Below are 21739 nucleotides of genomic sequence, written 5' to 3'. Positions count from 1 at the left end.
TTACAATTTAAAGTTCATTTAAGAAAAAAACAACCAAACAAAACCACAAACCCAAAACAAACCTTTAAATGCATTCCTCTGCAAGCTAAAAATAGTATTTGATCCAACCACACCCCTCCTCTTTTTTTTTTTTTTGAAATGCGACCACGGAGTTTACTACTTCACTGGATGAGAAAGGATGACAAAATTAATAAAGGTGTACTGATGTTAGAGAAATTGATGCCTACGGACAAGGCAGACAGACTAACATAGCAGTTTGAGCACGTCTGAAAGATGTAATTCCTCATGTATAGTTTTTGACCCTGCTTCACCCAGGATTACCCAGCAACCTGATAAAACTTTTAAATTGCGCTTCAACATCCCCTTCTGTAGAATGGGGTTGCTTTTGAAGGTCTTTGCACCTGAAGCATTAACTTGCACGAGAAACTCGCTTAATTAATGCTTTGCCAAAAGCTCATACACAAATCTCTCTCTCCGCTTTTCAGCAGTCATGTAACTACTGAATTCTGCAGTGTTCTTGTTTCACTAACATAACATGAAGGACTGTGAAATGTACAGTTTTCAATATGTTATTTTATTATGCTATTTTCCCTGATTGTTAGCACACAAAATAAGCAAACTTAATCCTGAAATAAGGTCACCACTTGCTTTTTCTGGTATCAACTTGTAGACTAACATTTGACATCAGCTGACTAGAAGAGAAAAAAAAAGAAAAAAGAAAATACTCTCAGTAATGGATCACTCATTTGTTTTCTTGGACATTTGTGAAGAACTCTGAATTTCAATGACTGCTACCTAACAGACAAACCAATATGACTCTTCTGTCTAAATCACACATTAGTTACCTAGCACAAAATATGGAAAACAAACAAACAAAAAAAGAAAATAAAGGGTTCTCATCTACCCCATTTAGCTTGAACTGACATGAAAATTAGAATAATTTTAAAATATGTTCCAACAGGACTCATAACTGGTATGTTTTCCTGCGCGAAACTACGAGTATTCTAAAAATCCATCACTTCAGGAAACAGGAATTATTAATGGATTATGTGGAGAGACCTAAACAGGCTGGAAGATGGGACCAACAAGAATCGCACAAGGTTTAACAGCCATGGTGCACCCAGGACAGCATGGGTGGGGACAGCCTCACCCTCTGCTGAGAAGGCCTTGGGGGTCCTGGTGAGCAGTGAGCTACAAGTGAGCCAGCAGCATATGCAATGCATTCAGTTAATTCCTAAAACATCACCAGACGAAAGCAAATGGATGCGAGTTTCATGTTGTAAAGTTACATACATTTTGACTCACCAGATTATGGAAGAAAATAAAAGTGATCTGATCTTATATATTTCTCAAATAAGTGTAATGAGTTTCACAAGGTTTCTGTCAAATACAGGCTCTTTTTCTGTCTTATACAGACATGGCTGAAAGCTATTATCTACCCATAGCTTTATTCTTAAAACATACTCTGGTTGACTCTTTTAGACTTGAAATGATTTTGGATTGGAAAGCAGGTCACAGGCAACACAAATATTGACAAAGGACTGAACGGAAGATGAAGAATCCAATCATAGACAGACACCTGAAGAGCAGTTGAGGAGTTAAGCGCTGGTATTATTGTGAATGCAAGAGAAAAAGTAATTTCTAAAGACAGCAAGAGATAAGCATTTTCTTTTTCTTTCAAGATTTTTATTATGATTATTCCCTTGGATGATCTTAGCACAGTGAGTCAAAACTGAGATATTGCTTTTGTTTTATATGAATATAAAATGGTTTTGTGCACAGATTTTTTTGAGGAACTATTAGAAATACTCTATTTTAGTTCCATAAGGTCTTGGCACAGGGGAAGGCATTTAGAAAATGGATGAAAAGTAACTCTGCTTCTCAACAATTCTACATGCAGCAAGTCATACTCATCTGATTTCAAAACGGCACAAGCTTCAAAGACAAGACTACTTCTTCCTGTTAAGCCTTCCGTATATTTTCATTGTACTTAGAAATGTAGAACCTCTAAAAATATGTACATTGATATTAAGCACTTCACCAAAACAAGTCATGAAATAAAGCAGTTAAAATATTAATGAATAACCAACAAGAGCCTTTTGTATATATGGAATTTTTAATATTCTACTTGACAAACTCAAGCATCTTCACTCCTGAGAACATTTACTAGATGATCCTTATTAGTCTTAGATCAACTTTTACATATACTTAAAAAAATGAAAGTTAGGCATTTTGTCATCCTTTAATTCAGAAAGAAAGTTAATCTGGTTTAGACTTGAAAGTTTGAACTAGAAGCACTCTCTCTTAGTTGAGAGTTGAGGAAAAAAATAAATATAGCTAAGAGTAACTTACAGTAACTTACTTCAGCAGTGATTTTATCTGATTTTTTTCCTGACTTTACACTGAAAAAGACTTAAAATTATCACTTGGGCAGTTAAAGGTATGAACTGTTTTTAAGCAACTACTGTATTTCAGTAGTTCGGTGCTGCCTCTTAAGAGACAACAGCACGCTAACCATGACCAAATGCATTCCCTATCAATTAAGTCTTCCCATTTGAAAAGAAAGAATATACAAAAACTTCAAAGTCAATGCTTGACATGGAGGAAAATCATTAGTGTGTAATCAAGTTCGGTATTATGTACTCCTGATCCCAAACAAAAGCGGAGGAGTCCATTAACTTTACATAACTTCTTTTTTCAAAGAATCATAATGTATTAGAAACCTGATCCAAAAGGAAGGTAGGATTAGTTCCCATACCAACAGAATGCATTACAACCATATATTGCAAAACAGCATTTCATCATCTAATGCATGTATAAAACCAGTCTTACGCTACCATTTATAGCAATCAATATTAATACCTTTGTTTCAGGCCAGCAAACTCTGAGAACAGCTTGCGTCCTGAAGTACACAAGTAGCTTGCTATCCTCATCACTGAGATGGAAGGCTTGCTCCAGAATTTGCAATACTCTGATGCGAGGCTTCACTGCTAAAGAGTCATCACTACAAAAAGGTCTCAACCACTCCAGAAGGTCATCTGAAGAAACTATTTTCTCCCTGTAATTAAACAATACTGTGTTAAACAGTCTAATGAAAGTACTACATGTATTTTCAAAGCTGTTAACAACTACATTCAATACATAACAAATACATAACGCTGGAAATGGAAGAGCTCACCTCTGTGGGGCTGCAGAGAAACTAGCTCTCGGACATCAGGTGCCTAAAGCTAAGTGGTGTAAGAACTTTTTTTGCACTTCAAATAACCGTGTAATACCACAGAAATCCATCTAAACAGTTACATATTCTCCCACATACTACCTTGACTGCCAATTGTATCGTAATGGTGCTGGATTTCAGCACCTGAAAATCCAAGCCTTTTTATGGTGTCTGGTCCTGACTGACGCCTGTACTTCCACCCCATCTGACTTTATGGAAAACCAGCTTGACTGCTTGCATTTTAAGTATGACATATTTATATCTGATGTTTATTCATATTGTCCTATATTCTCTTTCTTTCTTTACAAATCTGTTCTTTACGCTCCAAATACACAAATTAGTTTCTCCTGATTGTAGCTCTAGCCATTTCTTATTTTTTTCTGTACCACCTCCAGCAAGCTTGACTATTGTATGTTCTAGTATGATAATGATTACCGAATGCCCATAGCCCCTAGAAATAAAAAAAGAGATGTTAAAAAACCTGAGGTTTTGGGTTTTCCTGACTTGGCTAATTAGAAAAACTCTTAATTAAATCATTTAATTCAAAAAGTGTATTATATTGAATACATTCTAACTGTGTGAAAGCATTTACAGTACACAGATTACCACAAACTCAACCAACCAGCTAGCGGTTGCAGACAGAATAATCTGTTATGGCCCTTAGAGGCTATAAACTAGCATGTAACAAATCAGTAAATGCTATTCTACTATCTTTCAGTAATATTTTAAACTAAAGCTATTTTTTTTTTCCTTTAAAAAAAAAAAAAAAATCAAGAAAGCGGTTCCAGGTGGAGTGTGATTTATAACTAATGTTCCCTTATTTGTCTTAACAAGACAGACAGGAAAAAAATATCAGACAGAAAACACTAATTCAACCTGTCTTGCAGCTCTGAAATAATAAACATTGACAGCTTAGGTTTTCATATTACAAGGATTTCAATTTTACTTAGGCTTTACATTGTCTGAATTATGCTGTTAGCTCAGAACTTCAGCTAAATTAGACATGCCTCTGTCAAACAGCTGGCATTCAAACTGTAAATTAAAAGTTTGGTAATTAAGAGGACCCGCTGGAATATTTCAAGAGTTTTGTAGAGCTCACACCTGATGTTTATATATGTTTTCCTGAGGGAAAGATTTATATTTTGTAAATTGAATAGCTGAGTTTTAAAGAGATAAATAAGAACAAGTATTTAAATGAATGTAAACAATCTCCTGTAATCACAATGACTTTCACTCCAGCTTGTTTCAGCAGTTAAATGCTGATTAAGTATACAAATAAAAGATTCCAGAAAGTGCATCTCAGAATAAAATAGTACCGACTCTCCCATTCCACCTTATAATATTGCAAATGAGATTTACTGTAAGTTTTGACATCAATTCAGTCTACTTCAGTATCCAGTATTTAACTAATTTAATGTCAGTGGAGAAGCCTCCACACAATAGTGTAATTGGTTTTGTTGGCTACCAGAGAGTATGAGGTTTTATTATTATTATCATACATGAGTTCTTAGTTTGTACATCTGGAAAGAAAACTGTTCGTTTTTTTTTTCCTTGTCTTTACTAGAAATGCAATGGAAAATATCAGTGAGACATACAGACCATTATGTGACCTGAAATAAGGACATCCCCAAAAGAAGAGAAAAAAAATGTGGTGAAGCATTATACAGCATTTGTGAAATTGTTTCTGCACTATACCCTACAAATATTGACAAATTTAGATCCCTAAATTCAGGTATCTGAACGTGAGTCATTATTATTTGTAATTTATCTACTAAACTGAAACAAAAGCAGTGAAGTACTCCTGGTAGATATACAACCTGCAGTAGTCACAGCAGAAAAATCATTTTCTCAAATCACCATGACACATAGTTATCTGAATTTCCAGTTCAGTGACTTGCTTTCTTCCAAATGATCAAGTAAAGGCTTCTGTCAGGACTCAGATTTTGAACCTGATAAATGATAGCCTGTTCCAGAATAAAGTCTTAGCAAATTAAGTGCAAACCCATTATATATATATCCATGAAGAAAAATCATCCATATTCAGAATTGTACCTTCAATGCTTTCATGAGAAGTGTCTTTCAAAGTCTTAACCAAAGAATCCATACAGTAAGTTCTTACCCTTTCTCAACACTTTTATGCACTGCAGACACGATGCCTTCTAGGATTCCAAGTGGATCTTTCACTGATGTAGATGAGCCACCATTTCCACTGTTAAGGGAAGACATAAAATTACCATAAAAATGGTCCTTAATATTGTATCTAATTCTATCCACCTGTAGGATTTACACGAATTGTTCAATAATAGAGCAATTTTCCACTTTTCCTGCTTAACTAGTACCTTTATTTTTATGTCAAAGTAATGCGAGGAGCAACAAGAGGTGGGAAAGAGAAATACTAAAATACTTAAGTGACATTTGACAGAAAAAGAATAGTTAAAATTTAGCACTTCCAACACAGATTAGGTCAGCAAAATATCAACATGTAATCTCGTTACCTTAAAGATCTCATCAATATTGACTAAACAGATTAAAGGTTACACATAAATGTCACCATCTTTTCTTTTCAAGTATCATCTTGCAGTATAGCTATTGGTTTAAACAAACTTGACTATAACCTGATTCAAAAGAATCCTATCTGCTGATTCAGCAGACTTCTTTTCCCACCCCGTCCAAGATTCATTTTCGGTTGTATCAACCAGGTTGATGCTTACCAGAATCAACAAAATTAAAAAGTAGGGAACACGTGGTCAAGAACAGCATGTGGGAAAGGGGAGGATTAAACCACCCATCAAATGACATCCACTATACATGTGTAGGAATAGAAAAAAGTTAATCACGCTGCCCATCAGTCATTCCAGTTATACAATAATGTTCTTCCGCAGGTCAAAAAGTAGTAAATATTGAGGGAGGGGGGGAGAAAATCACTCCTAATGCAATGAAAGTGACATTTTCTGCTAAGATTTTCAGCAAAACAAACTTAAGATGTGACTTGGTGCTGAAAGAGGGAGGGATTTTGCACTGGTACTCCAAAAAAGCACACAGTGTCTCTTCACGGGAACCACTGCAGTGGCAATGACACCTGGACGAACTAGAAAAAACAATAGTTTTGCCTATCTTAAGAGTTTGTCAATGCTGCATTAAAGAAAAAGAAAGGCAAATAGTTCCAAAGTTAGTTTACTAAAGATTATTCAAAAACCCAGAGATAAAGTGCATCTTCTCGACAGTTCATCAGCATATCAAAGCTCTTCTGCTACTAAAAATGTCACCCTCTTCCTAGATGATGTCTTAATAAAAATGAATACATGTCCAGACTACCCTGACTGTTCTGTCTAAAGCCAAAATATACGCTGTATAGCTGATTGTAATGTGTAAAAATAACTGCAATTTTTCACAACTTTTTTGTCAAGATTTATGAGTGTTTATAATTTTGTCATTTATTACTTCAGTAAGATAAATATATTGCCTAAAAAATGATTATACTATATGGCATAGGGACATGCATTTTTACAACCTTTAATGTCTTACTGCATTCAGAACTTTCTTCTCTATTTTTATCTTAATAGGTGACCAGCACTTCAGTGAACAACACTAGATTTAAAAACAACATGTGACTCCATTCAGAACAGATGCAAGATAATTTGTTGCATGAAGTAATGCAACGTTTATATACTTGGTTTACCTTAGTATATGTATTTTATATTGCTACACTGCACTCATAAATTCGAAGTAGGAGTAGAAAGCTCATAACACTGGCCTTTTTCTCAAAAAATACTGTTACATATGACTATGAAAGAAATGCCATTTTTAATACCAATACTATCATACGGCAGCTAAATAAATTTTAGAAGAGTGAAGTTTAAATCTAGCTATATTCCTAAACATCTTCAGAATATTTGAAAACAATCAAATTATAATATATAGTACAGAAATATCCAGGATTTTAGACTCCCGAAGAGAGATAATGTCTGTCCAAAAGATAAAAATCTATTTTCACCATGGGGGAGGGTGGGTGGGGGGGCTGGGAAGAAAGTGTATTTTTCACAGAAAAGGAGACAACAGAACTGAATGGTCTGTTAGGAAAAAAAAAGATTAAATTTAGATTACACGAATACTGCAGAAGTGTGGAAATGGTAAAAAGAGCAGCAGTATTAAAGTAATCATTTTACGCAAGCAGCTACATGCATTAGGAGATGGTTTCAAATTTGTTTTAAAATAAAAAAGCTAAGAAAATGTAAGATATGTTCCCAGAGTGAAGACAGATATAAGGCACTTAATTAATGTTCTGTTTACAGGCCAGATCTAAATTTTCCTGTATTATTATGCTTTCTGTGTTTTTTCAATTAAGTTTGTAATAAAAAGACATCAAAGGGCATTAACATGGCATATCTAAAGAAAACTAGAAGAACACTCACAAAGCTTACAGACTGAAGAAGAGAATGATGATTGTCTGAAATAGAAAAGAATAGGACATGGACTACAGAAATGGAGATCCTACTAGCTCTACTTACCCTAAGTTATCTTTAGTGTACATAAGCAACTTTATATCAAAGGAGAATGACCAGCAAACCTTAGATTTTGGGTAGCCTCAATTTTGGAGATTGGTTCTGAACAGTTCTAGCACTTGCTCTTCAAAAACCCTTCATCTCTCTAATTAGAAATGAAAGTCTTTAGCTCCTATTACAACCAGGCTCTGAGCACCTCAAAAAAAAACCTCAGGTCAAAAGAAACATATACCCAAAAGTTAATAGGCATTTCTGAAAACAGAAAACCACTGTTTGAGACAATAAGTCTGTGAAGCCAGTTCTCAAGCACAATAGATGTATGAACATTTACAGAAAGCTTCGAGTTCGTCCTACACAGACAGGTACTATTCTACTAAGCAGGAGGAAGGGAGAAAAAAGGTGAATCTAAGCAGTTAAGTTAAAGTTAGCTAGAATAAGAAAGTATTTTAAAAAGAAATCTAGAAAGACTGAAAGCTAGCATTTTTTTAAGCTTAATATTGCCTTTACTGCCTAATGGTTAGAGAAACTAAAAAGAAATTACAGCTCATGAGACAAATAATCATGTCAAGTTTCCACAGATTGTTGCCTTGTTCTTTTCTTAATAATTAATGATTAAAAACAAGCAGCTACTAACAGAAACAAATATAATTAATGAAGGATTAGTCTTCCGCACAGATTATATGCTATTTTATGCATGTTTTAAACAACAGAACAGGATTCAATGTTCACCTCAAAACTCCTACGTATGAGCCTGGTGTAATTACACTGATAAAGGCTTATTTTGATTTCAGTTCAGCTTCAGAAAAAGTGATGCATATTTAACCAAGTTCCTCAAACACAATAAAGTACAAAGAATGCTTGACAGGAGAATAAATTAACTTCATCTAAATCTTTTAACCTAATTATGGTATTCATTGAAAATACTTGATATCATCTTATTTCTCCAGCCTTATTTTCCCCTTTCTGTTTGTGCTTCCTCTAAATATCAGGAAAATAAGAAATAATATATTGTTGGTGTGATCATTCAAAGCTGGGGAAAAAAGTCATAATGCCAAACCATTGTTTCCATCAGAAATACCATGAAATTATGATATCCAAGTTACAAAATTACTCTGTATGACCCCTGCTCAAGTGAGATGAGATAGTAAAAAATGTGGTTTGGTTTTGTTTTTTTTTTTTTCCTTCTAAGTTAGCTACTCAGCCTAATAAAGCTGCTTTTACTTTCTTCATGGAACACTGGCCACTAAACAAGAAGTCAAAATTTCACCAAACCTTTCCTGCTCATTGCCTGCTGAATACTTCCAAAATTTCATGAAATGCTACATCCATCTGGACACCTAAGATAAGAGCTGCAAATGAAGGAGGCCATAACGTCTTCAACAGACAAACTGTCTTCCCTGGCTAACCATCCACGAACATGCCTACAGTCATGCATCACGGAAACTCTCCCGTATATCATGTGAGTGATCTTAGGTAATGGTTTAAACTGAATCTTGGATAAATCTAACTAGACTACCACCATTACCAAAATCTTTTGGTTTTTTTCAGAAGTTCATGATTTCTACTGAAGATGCAACTGTTTTTTATTTATAGTAGCTGTTTCCATATAAAGTCATATAAAGTATGCGAATATGCTCTGCTGGAGAGATTTTACATACCAATGTCAGAGTTTCTACTTTGAATTTTGTGTGCCAGAACTAAAGAGTCAAGGGAGATAAAAGTAGTTAACAGAACTGGACAATACTGCTCTTGAAATTACAATATAGGTATCTAATATTAGGGTACAAATAACTGTATGTTATATTTAACAAGAAGTCTGTTTCTGAGAAGGTGTAAGAGTTTTTAAGCCTGTGATATTGTACGCTGTTGAAAAATGAAGCCAAAAAGTAACTTAATCTTTCATAAAAGCAGTACTTTCTAGAAGGTTCTTCTGCAATAGTCAGTAAATATACTAATAACAAAAGATATTTTACTGTGTTTGAAGGGGGGTTGTAGTTATGAAACTGAAAGAAAGGATGCATATTTTCAATCAGAGAAGTGGTGGATTGATGCTTAACTTTCAGGTAAATCACTGACACTACCATAAGTTTTCACATCCATACAGACCTGTTTCACTTATGGTTACAATACCTTAATTACATTCCGTGTCACCATAGATACAGAAAATCCAAGTTCAGTGTTATAACCTTACAACTGCTACTTTGAAGGTTAATTGTCAAAGAAGGAAGTTTCCAACATGATCTCTTTCAAAACGATTGTATAAAATAACCACACTGTATAACACAAAGCTCCAATAAATAAACCTGAAGAGTTTTCCCTTGAAATGTTACATTTTTTGAATAGTAGTTTGTCATTCTAGGTACACAGGCAAGACTACTGTTTTAGTTGTAGTTTTTGCCCATTGTCGTGGTTTAAGCATGAAATGCAAGTATTGCACCTTAACAGAGGGTGTTAACAAGTGGCAAGCTGAGCATCAAACAAAATCAAGGAAAAGCACCTTATTTCACTGAAAGGCTTTTCAAATAGCGCGCTTAGCTTTCCCTCACCTGTGTCCGCATCCTCACCATGTCTGTAAACATGTCCATAAGCAGGTATTTTTAACAGTTCTATATTCCCAGAGATGACTACATTCTCCCAAATGCCAGACAAACGAAAACAGTTTCAGCCTCAGACTTGTGAAGAAAAGCCATGTCCCTTCTGGGCTATAAGACATGAAGTAGAGAGGCTGCAGCTAACCAAACAGGCAGGACTTCAATGCAGGACTCTTCTCTCCTCCCTTGCCCAAGACATGACTAGCACTGAGGAAACACACCATGACTACAGTAGTTTTAGGCTCTCACAAGTGTTAGAACTGTAATTTGGAAGCAAGACTATAAAGAATATATTCAACTAAAAGAGCATCATATTGAAGTTAATGCAAACTTTAAACTCACTGTTAACAAGACTAAGATGGTCAGCATCAACTGTATTTCATGTTCCTTTGTATCACCCAGGTCTTGCTCAGATCTCAACAGAATTATCTGGGGATGTGTAAGTATAAACTGTGTGGAAGCTAGTTATTTTGCATTTTCTGTTCTCCTAGCCTATCTCTCCATAATTTTAAAATAAGAGATGTTACCCCCAGTTTGCTGGGGTTGCATGAACAGGTTGGTTATTTGGTTTGTGTCATGACATGGAAAAGACAATTGCTGAAGTTTGGGGCAGAAAATCCTAGAAAAAGATGGAGACGAAGCCTTGCTTCTGGTACAGTGTGTGGGACTGCTCACAGTACGATGGCACTAATAACAGCAAGAAACAGTAACAATGACAACACTGAAAAAGTTGAGCAAAACAACCCCCTTCCTCACATTAGAAACCTGTTTCTCTCCAAGAAGTTAGCAGGTCAGAGGATTTTTTCGGGTATTATTGTTGCTTTTAAGTGCTGCAGGAAGCATAAAGCACTCGCACTTGCTGTTTAATTTGGAGGTAGGGTGTGACACAAAGGGAGATGGAAGAAGAGCAAAAACTCCAAGAAGCATTCTTTACGAGAACAAAGAAGAAAAATGTGTAGCCTATATTTTAATGACAAACACATTTTTCAAAACCTTGCAAATAAAAAAAAAAAACAAAACCAAACCAACCCAAAAAACAGCTCCCAGAAATACCCCAGCAAGTTATTCCAAAGATGGAAACCGTACTTCTTCCTGTAGGACTAGCTGTTGTGGCAACAGCCATTGCTAGGCTTCTACTGCCCAAATACCTGCACGAGCTCTTTTTGTACCCACCATTTCCAACAAACATGCCTTTTGACTCTGTTTAAGAGGGAAGAATTATGTGCAATTGTAAATTTGCCAAAAATTCACAAGTGCACACACACATAAAGGAACAATATTGTAAATACGAGGTTTTTAACTGAAACGCACCCTCCAGTGAATAGGATGAGTTCTGTGGCTTGCTTTGTTCAGATTGCCCAGGCTTCCCAAACTCAGAAAAATACAACTGTCTTATCTGAATATGAAATTATAGGTAAACAGGAGCATAAACAATCCAACAACTCATTTCCTGTTACTGCCCAATTTTCTGCAAAATACAGACGTTCAAAGCAAACAAGTACTCTCTACAAAAAAAACAATCAATCAAACAAAAAACCCAACACAAAACAAGCAACAAACAAACAAACAACCCCACCCCACCCCCACCCCCCCCAAACCCAGAAGGTTTTTGGGCTTAATGGTGGCAGTGTACTTACCTTAATGTACATACAATTTTTTTAATGGCATGTTGGACAATGTCCTTGGGAGAAAGACCTAGATCTCCAACGGCCACCTGTAACAACTGTTGTATCATGTCCAGGGGTTGACCATCTATACACATAGCTACTGCTTGTTCATGGATTTTTTCTTTCTCTGACCTTGACAAATCATATAAATAGCCATACTTCTGTAGTGTATCCTGTGAACAGATAATTTTTGAACACGAATCAGTGTACTCTTTATTTACAGGGATGTATCATACAGAATTCTTCTTTCTACCAAGATTTAACATATAATACGGAAAAGAAAAGATTGATGGAAGTGAATTTTCAAAAACCAGGTCAACAAAAACAAAGGTACAGAACATTAATAAAATAGGACAGAAGACTGATGTCCATCACTGCTAGTCACGGTAACGCTCAAAAGAAGCATCTGATCAGTAATCATTACCTGTTTGCTGTTTTTCAAGTAAGTGATAAAACTATGAGTGAGTGTTTCCAGATGAGCAAGAGATTGCTGCAAGTGATTCAGAGTTTCTTCATAAGCAACAGATGGATTTTCAGCATCTTCCATGTCATTCTCAGAAGTCTTTTTTCTTGATTTCTCAGAAAGATGTTTTACTGCCTTAATAGCCTTCTTAGTCACTTCTATCCTGGCTTCCACTGGCAGCTGAAAAAGATTACTCGATATTTAATCATTCACGATCTGTACAGTACTATTTGTATTACTGCAGTACCTAGAGGTCAGGTGGCTCCACTGTTGTACAGCACAGCATAAAACTAAATGAAGTATTTTATGAGAAAGTTTTATTTCTTATTAGTAATGTATTTAAAAAGGATCAGTATTCCATTACTTTCTTCTGTTGTCCTTCCTTTTACTGATGTTGAATCTGGCTCATTTTAAACCATATGAAACTTCTTTTCCCTAATAATAATTGATTTTTGTAGATTACCACCTTATAATCTTTGTTTTTTAATCTGCATTGAGAGATGTCTGGGGATCGTTTTACAAGATTAACTGAAAATCCCAAATGCTGAAAAGGTTAGTTTTGTCAGGTTTACATCACTGTTTAAAACATATCCCTAAGACCATAATCGTAAGCAAAAAAACAGTAGGAAGTCTACAACTTTTAAATCAATCTATTTAAAGCACAAGTTATACAAAACCGCAAGTTACTATTTTGAAAGACCTGTACAACTAGATGTATCTAGCCATTAAACTGAAACAAAGAAAAGTCTGTTTTTTTTTTTCCCATTACACTTCTCATAGTTTAATTTTTAAATAGAGTCATACATACACCGAATGAAGTTTTCCCCTACCCCTCCATCTTGCATGAAAGGGTCATTCCAGTACATCAGAATGGAATTTAGGATTTCAGAACAGAGCCTGGGCAGCGATCACAGATTCTCAAGCTTCCAGAAACCAAGAGTATATTGGAAAAGGATACGGATGGAAATACTCTTTATACACAGTACTTGCAGCAAACTGTTGTGCTTTTAAATCAGGAAAGACACAGCTTCAGCTATAAATCCAAAACAAATTCTGAAATATTATTTTTAAAACTCATGTATAATTTGTTAGTTTGTAACTTCAAGTACAGTTTTTAGGATGCTTGCAATATACGTTCCAATGCGTGGGGCTCTCCTCTGCCTAAAACCACAGCATTGGGTACTTTTAACCTCAGGTGTTTTAGTTACCGGAATACTGGACGAAGACATACAAATAATTTTAATTTTCAAGTTGAAACACACAGGAAATAGAAAAAAAAGCTTGAAACCGTATGACACATTGAATAGGAAAGAGCCTAAATTACCGCAGAAAGAGGAAAATTAAACTGCTATAGCATTCTTCATAAGAAAGCCAAATTGATGTTTACATCATGAATTAAAGTATCTACTTGTAAAGACACAGAAAGCTTGATAAGAATTGGTTAGTGGAAAGTTTTACAGCTTATATATTTAAATTATCCCCACCAAAAAAAGCCCCACAGAGTGAAAGATGTAGGGGTTACTCCTGTTTTTCAGTGCTGTTGCTGAAAACCACAGTAATGGTCTAATGGACATTTTTAATAATAAAAGCAAAATGGGTGGACATTATTGTAAAAGCTAAGAAAACTTGCCAGCATTAACAGGGTAAATAAAAAGGATATTTTACCATTCAGTTCCAAACTCGACTCAGTTCCGTTCCCACCAAAAGAAATTAAGTATGATTTTGTTACTTTGAACAAGGTCTCAATATCAGGTTTTACTATAAGCAAGGAAAAGATGATACACTTCATATCACATTAAAATTTAATGACCACAGATGGATTTATATATCCATTTTGTAAACCTGATAAAAGATGGAAACAGCTACATATTTCATTTTTCCCTCCTACTGTACATTCTAATGTTCAAAATGCAATTAAGAGAGACACAAAAGGCAAACAATTTAAGTATTTCATCTAACTGTTCTCTATCCTAGAGAACAGTGTGAATATACTGCCAGTTTAGAAGTCATGATGCCATAAACATATACAGAATAGAGCATTAAAAAAGAAAAAAAAAAGAATACAGGTTCTTCCCAAGACTATTTTAATTTTGGGATTCATATTTTCATAGTGCCAAAATGCAGCACTACCAACATATCATTTCTCTGATTATTTTATTCCAAAACATGAATGACTATCCTCCGTATTTCTAGTCAGCTTCAGTAATGAGATTTGGTATCATACCCAGTGATAAAAATAGTAGCTTAGGGGCTAGTTCAATCTTTGTTTGCATGTGAAGTAAAATTTTCTTTTTAAAAAGTTTTTACAGTTTAAAAATATTTTTAATTCTATAGGCTATAATGTGTAATGAAAAATCCTAAAAATCCGTTTTCTTTCATTTTCAAATCAAGGAACATCCCATACAAATTCAGCTCAACAGATTTCACTCCTCAGGGTAAAAAACTCATCTCAGAAGCCCATTTCCTTCAGAATATGTAAGTATTTCTTAATGAAGTATTGCACAAGTAACATTCACTTGCACATGAAGATGTTGACCCTGCCATTCTTATTGCCAATGATTAGCATGCAACTTTGAGATGACGGAAACAACTCCCCTCCTTTTAAAGCCAGAGGAACTTGGGATCCCAGCATCATTGAAACACAGAATGGTTGAGGTTGGAAGGCACCGCTGGAGGTCATCTGGTCCAAACCTCCTGCTCAAGCAGGGCCACCTAGAGCCAGTTGCCTAAGACTGTGTCCAGGTGGCTTTTGAATATCTCCGATGTGGGAGACGCTACAACCTCTCTGCGCAACCTGTGCCAGTGATCAGTCACCAAGTGTCATGTAGCTACAAGCCAACCAGATATACTAGAATGGAAAGCAAATTACATTTGTTAATTCAGAAGTAGGTTAAACAGTTACGGAATAATAAAAGCTGGTTCCCAATTCCTACAGGGGGAGAGAAAAAGAAGAGAAAAAGCAAGAGAATTTGTGGATCAAGATAAAGATAGTTTAATACATGAAGGAGAGGGGAAAAAAAAAAATTAACAAACCAAAACTAAGTGATGCAAACGCAATGACTCGCCACCTCGCACAAGCAGACCAATGCCCAGCCGATTTCCAAGCAACAACCATTTCTGAAGACACCCTCCAACCCCCTGCTTGTTACTGCTGAGCATGACATTATATAGCACAGAATGCCCCTTTGGCTAGCCCAGGCCAGCTGTCCTGGCTGTGTCCCCTCCCCACTTTTTGGCTACCTGCAGCCTACTCAGGGCTGGTTTGTTGAGAAAAAGAGAAAGCCTTGACACTGTGCAAGCAGTGCTCAGCCACAGCCAAAACACTGGTGTGTTATCAACACTGTTTTAGTCACAGATCCAAAGCACAGCCCCATAGGGGATGCTACGAAGAAACTCCATCCCTGCCAGACCCAGTACAGTTTTTCTGGAGATCAGTGTAAAAGTTCTAATGCATGTAAGGAACCAGTTAAAGAAAAGACATGATTTGTGAAGTTTCTATTATGCAGTCTTGAAGCAGATTTAATTAAAATAACTGTATTAATGGCAGGGCACAAGAAAGTATCTAAAAATGTACTGACATCAGATATCAGGAAAAAGACGTACTGTCAATACCCATGAAGAAAACACGGTCATACAAGACAAACCACTGAACTGGAGCACAGTGATAAAAAGTAGCCAAGTAATTCAAAAGGTAACATCGGAATGCAGTCATGCTATGTAAGAACACTATTAACACATTTCTTGTACATCTTCAGGCAACGTCATGCCTTGTCTTTTTCCTTAGCATTTTATACAGTGTTAAGAAGTCACTCAGCCAGACAAAAGACACTGAACATTACTTTGAGCTTTTTTTTTAAACTGAGCTTTTTACATAATTATTACAAATGGCATTTAAAGTCATTAAAATTGAAAGAAAAAAATGATGCAGGTTAATATCCAGTCGTAACAGGTTCCCATTCCACACTCATTTAGTGTGTGGTCAAAATGCGGACATCTTATTCCTGCTTAAGCAAGAAGAAAATGGTCAAAAAAGCATTACTGACTCAGAGAAAATAAGAGTCAACCTTTCAATTAAAAATATTAAGTTGCAAGCAAATTTCTGCCTTTGCATCAGAAGTTGGAAAAGAAATTACGAAGGATGGAATAACAAACAAAAAATATCATCAGCCATAGTTTGAATGAATGTGGCCGAGCCTATGGAAGGCTGCAAGGAAGAGCCTGTGTAAATAAAATTTCAACTTCTCTTTCTTTATAGAAAACCTACTGATGATACCTTTTATTCTACTTTTGCTGTCTAAAACTGTAGTCTTTTCTTCCTAATCAACATATTGTGCCCATCCCCATTTGTAGTGGATGTTCAATAATGAAAACACAGCAATTAAAAAAGTAATTGTTTTCAGTTGTGGTTTTGCTTTTTCGTTTTGTTGTGTTGGGCTTTTTTTTCTTCCAATGTACTGTTAATCAGCAAACATCAGGGCAACGACCTATGAGCTCTGAAACAGATGGTTCTTTGAAGACATAACCGACTACCTAGCACAACGAACAAAATGCTGGCAACAAAGAAATTAAAAAATCCCCAAATTACCTAAAATGCTTCAAACAGATCACACAAAGGGGAATATACAGGAAATCAACAAGATTAAAAAGTTGATATGATCATTACTAAAATTAAGAATCTATGAAGTCAGCATTATTTAAAAGTAAATAGAGTTGCTGGAAAAAAGATGACAGACTCAAAATGCATGCAAAAATATAAGCAGTAGTTCCACTGAATATTTGGAGTATCTCCCTTTTAGGGAGAAATCTGTTCCATACGTGCAAATAGCCTACGCTTACCACTCCGGAGGCGGACTGAATTATTATTTAGTCAGAAAAATTTGAATATTTAGAATTAAAAGCATTTCTGAATAGAAGTGACACAAGCAGGAACCCTCTCACTGCTTGCAGCAGTGAGCTGCTGTGGTCTAAGGATCAATACTTCAGTCCTTCAATGTGTGAGGAGGGTACTGATGAAGAGTAAAGGACTTCACCTATTTCATTTACCACAAACACAACAGGAACATTGCATCAATCTCTACCTTCTTCAACTGAAGATGGATGCTGATATACTGGATCCAAAGAAAGCGTGATAAAACAAACACCCCCCTGTCAAAAAAAAAACTAAAACAAAACACCACACACACAAAAAAAAGCAGAAAGCTTCCCAAGGTCAAGTCCATTCAGCTTATCAAAGTCAAGTTTAAGTGGCATCCGCTGAATGTCTGACTGTGGAAGCAAACTTTGATGACTACCTCTTTAGTATAGCAGACAAAAGCTCTATTTTGTCTCAAAACTAGATAAATTCAGTTTAGCAAAGAAAGGCATTTTTAAAAAATAAACAGTGAATAATTAGCCACTACAGCAATCAAGGATTACTCTGGATTCACAAGTCACCCTTAACCCCCTCAAAAACTGTAAAACATCTCCTATAGGATATGCTGCAGGTCAAAAAATACTAAATTTTGGGAAGCAGCGTGATCTGTCTCATACAGAATATCCAGTCTATTAACCATGTTACTTTGGGTCTATGATTTCTTAAGTCCCACTAGGATGCCTCTCTGCTCACAAAGTTCCCACCACCCAATGTCACCACTTCTCTGAACCCTTAAGGCTGGGGAACTGAATCTCATCTTCCAGGAGGTAACTCATTTCTACTGATTGCAGGAAACATGGGAGGAAAGAATCTCTGAGCTCTTAGAGCTAAGAGCACCTAAAACCTCATCACACCCTAAACTACATGTCAGCATGTTAGTTGCTCTTTCACTAGTTGTCGTGGTTTAACCCCAGTTGGCAACTGAGCACCACGCAACCGCTTGCTCACTCCCCCACGGTGGGATGGGGGAGAGAATCGGAAGGGTAAAAGTGAGAAAACTCATGGGTTGAGATAAAAACAGTCTAATAGGTAGAGCAACAGTCGCGCACGCAAGCAAAGCAAAACAAAGGAATTAATTCACTACTTCCCATGGGCAGGCCATCTCCAGGAAAGCAGGGCTCCCTCACGCGTAACGGTTACTTGGGAAGACAAACGCCATCACTTCGAACGTCCCCCCCTTCCTTCTTCTTCCCCCAGCTTTTTATGCTGAGCATGACGTCACATGGTATGGAATGTCCCTTTGGCCAGTTGGGGTCAGCTGTCCTGGCTGTGCCCCCTCCCAGCTTCTTGTGCACCCCCAGCCTTCTCAGTCGGCAGAGCATGGGAAGCTGAAAAGTCCTTGACTAGTGTAAACACTACCTAGCAACAACTAAAACATCGGTGTGTTATCAACATTGTTCTCACCCTAAATCCAAAACACAGCACTGTACCAGCTACTAGGAAGGAAATTAACTCTATCCCTGCCAAAACCAGGACACTACTGTAAACGCCCCATCCGTTTCTCCAGTTTAGACATTCTCCCGACTCCTTTGCCCAGTCAAGCACTGCTCACTCATCCACCCTTCCATTCAGTCACTGCTGGCCCAACCCATCAGAAAGTCAATTATCCTTCAATTTTCAATACCACCTCTTTCCTCTCAGTCTATTTACTAGTCTATTTACTAGTAGCACAGAAGGAACAACAATGCACTTAGCAGCTACAGCATCCTCACACAACGTAAATACAAACTATTTCTCTATGTGACCAGGAGGAAGATTCTGTAATAAATCAGACCTCCAGCTGCCCTCTCTTCTTTACCAACCTATGCTCCATGCTGTAATTATTGTGACATTACACACAAGTGGAGCGTCTCATGCTAAAACATGTTTGGTTTGTTGTTTGTTTGGTTTTTGTTTTGTTTTTTTTTTTAAAGTAAAAAGAAGAGTGAGTGGAAAGGGACAGGTGAAGAAGAGAGCCCCCTGGCAAAGCCCAGCACATTCCTGTCTTTCTCACTAAGAACAAGAAGTTTCTGAACTCAGCACTAAACTCCTGTGCTTTCATTCCCTTTTGTACAATTACGCATTCTGCTCCCAGGTTCTCTGTCACGTCAAGGGACATGCAAGTAGAAGCAGCTTCCTACTGCTTTGGTGGCCCGTCACCTGCCTCTCCTTACTACTGTTGATATATTGAAACAGTGGGGGATATTCTGATGTCTGCTTCCTAAGCTCCCATGTGGTGACAACCTCAGTGGTACCCTTTAAGTTCAACTCATGTAGCCTACGCTGCTATGTAGCCTACCTCCCATTACACTGCATCACTCGAGACTTTTCTTGATCATTTCTGACCAAGAGGAGCTTTTAGACTGAGGTGCTGTTCCACAAGGATAATGATGGAGTGCATTTCATCACACTCCCTGGACTACTCTCTCTCCCTTCCACCCCTTCCCTTTTGAAATTTTTAGGGGGTGAGAGGGGGGTGGGGTGCGTGTGTGCAGCAGTTGGGTTTTTTGTTTGTTTGGTTTTTTCCCCTCAAAGGGGGAAAGAGCCAATTCACCTCTCAGCACTCCTAAAAAACTACTTCACTATCTCACTTTAAGCTTCCTCTCAAGGTCCACTTAAAAGAACTCCACAAATTTTCTGTATGTGAGAAAACTCAGCTGTCTCAGTGACAGCACAGATTATTTCATGGTAATGACCATGGTTTTTTGCAGTCCTTTACATACATTAAATATCAGTGCTTCCATGAAATACAGAAATGTACATCTGTTATGGGAATGGGAAACTGATATAATAAAGTACTTGGACACAGAACTGGGCTGGGAAGAAAGTGCTGAATTAGAAATGTAAAGTGTTCACATGACCAGTGCAGCCTGAAAACAGGATAAAATTTTAAGTAAAAAGCTGCCTTTTGCCTTGCACCTTTATGTATGAAGCATTTTTCAAATCAAAGTTAGAGGAAAGAGATCACTGAGAAACAAGTTTTCAGGTTCTACAATGATTTTTCATTGCACACTTCCACTTGAAAATTGGATGGGATCCTGAGGCAAAACTAGCTGCAAGCTGGTTAACCAGCTGTTTCATTCCCAAACCCAGTGCAGGGGACACACTAAATCAGCTGATTTGACCAACTGTTTCAAACACTTCTTGAGTATTTTTCATGGCCAAAAAGCTAACAGATTTCTGCTACGAAGTTCTGCTTGGCCACCAACCACAATAATCTTGCCATCAATATTTCCCTTCCTTCAAATCCTACTCATCTTAAGAGAGTAGAGAAACTGATTTGGAATCCTGAACAGAAATAAATAAGTGAAAATAAACAATGTATTTCAAAACAGATACACAGTGGAGGCTGTCCATCCTCTCCCTGCATCATTCATCTGGAATAAATGAGAAATAATCTTGAAACACCCAAGATCCATCAACAGTTTCAAGTAGTCACTAGCGGCGATCATATGTGAAGACAGTATTTCCTTCTCATTAGACAACAATCATCCCCTGGCTACCTCCGTCCAGGGTCAGGTCTGGCAACTGAGATCTCAGGATGAGTGTCAGTCTTTCCTGATAAGCATGAAACACTCACTATGTTTACATGATAGAAAAGATCAAAACACTTAAACAAGACAGTGGTTCTGCTGAACAGGCTTAAGCAACAGCTGATGGGACTAGTGATAAAAAGTGTTGGTCTATTAGTAGCATGACAGACAGATCAAAGCATAAATTTGGTGCTGACAAAGCTTTTCATTTTCCCAGGATTTCAATGAATAGCAATTTTTTTTCAATAAATTCTGGTATAGATACAGGTTAGATGGGTTCTAATAAATATTATACTAATATCATGGGAACACTAAAACAATATCCAGAGAGGGAACAAATGACACCTCATTGTGAACGGGGTGAATAAACACCTCTGGAAAATGAGCACAATCCAGAATAGAGAAGATAAAGACACAGAAAACCTCACAAAACATCTCTTCTGTATCACCTTTTCATTTCAGATTAAGTTAGTGAAGACATCTCAAGATCTTTTAATAAGGTAGTATCTAAGAAATCTCATCTCTTTTTTGTGCTTGGCAGAAAAGATATATAAGAAAGCACGGGTAAAACTTTACATTAGAAACTTCCTTATAAGTAGGTTTCACTAGGCAAAAAGAAATTGCAAATCTGGTAATATATGTTATGGACATGAAAGCACGTTCTTTCAATAACAGGCTTTCAGCCAGATGGAGATTACGATAGAGTTTATCATTTATATTATTACAGTGCCTAGAAACCATATGTGTTGGCCCTGAATGCTTCCCTGTGGAGCATCCTGTTCAGAATGCAAAAGCCTGGTACTAAACACAAGCCTGCAGCACAATGAATTTTAGGATGAGCACAAGTAAAATAAATAAATACACAAGAAGTATTT

The 21739-nt window shown here is 36.7% G+C and overlaps 1 protein-coding gene across 1 annotated transcript in view; it reads right to left on the bottom strand.

Annotated features, from left to right (window-relative positions):
* NBAS (neuroblastoma amplified sequence) overlaps positions 1 to 21739 on the bottom strand; it is a 209704-nt gene that overhangs the window by 45650 nt on the left and 142315 nt on the right. The window contains exons 44-47 of the mRNA XM_009332472.1: positions 12402 to 12620; positions 11948 to 12150; positions 5337 to 5426; positions 2863 to 3058 (exon numbers count right to left, since the gene is read on the bottom strand). Coding sequence (XP_009330747.1) covers positions 2863 to 3058; positions 5337 to 5426; positions 11948 to 12150; positions 12402 to 12620 — 708 coding nt within the window. The remainder of the gene's footprint in view (positions 1 to 2862; positions 3059 to 5336; positions 5427 to 11947; positions 12151 to 12401; positions 12621 to 21739) is intronic.

Source organism: Pygoscelis adeliae, unplaced genomic scaffold (assembly GCF_000699105.1).
Source record: "Pygoscelis adeliae isolate BGI_AS28 unplaced genomic scaffold, ASM69910v1 Scaffold168, whole genome shotgun sequence".
Taxonomy (NCBI): Eukaryota; Metazoa; Chordata; class Aves; order Sphenisciformes; family Spheniscidae; genus Pygoscelis; species Pygoscelis adeliae.
Note: the sequence above shows the minus strand (reverse complement) of the source record. Positions and strands in the feature narration are given on the sequence as shown.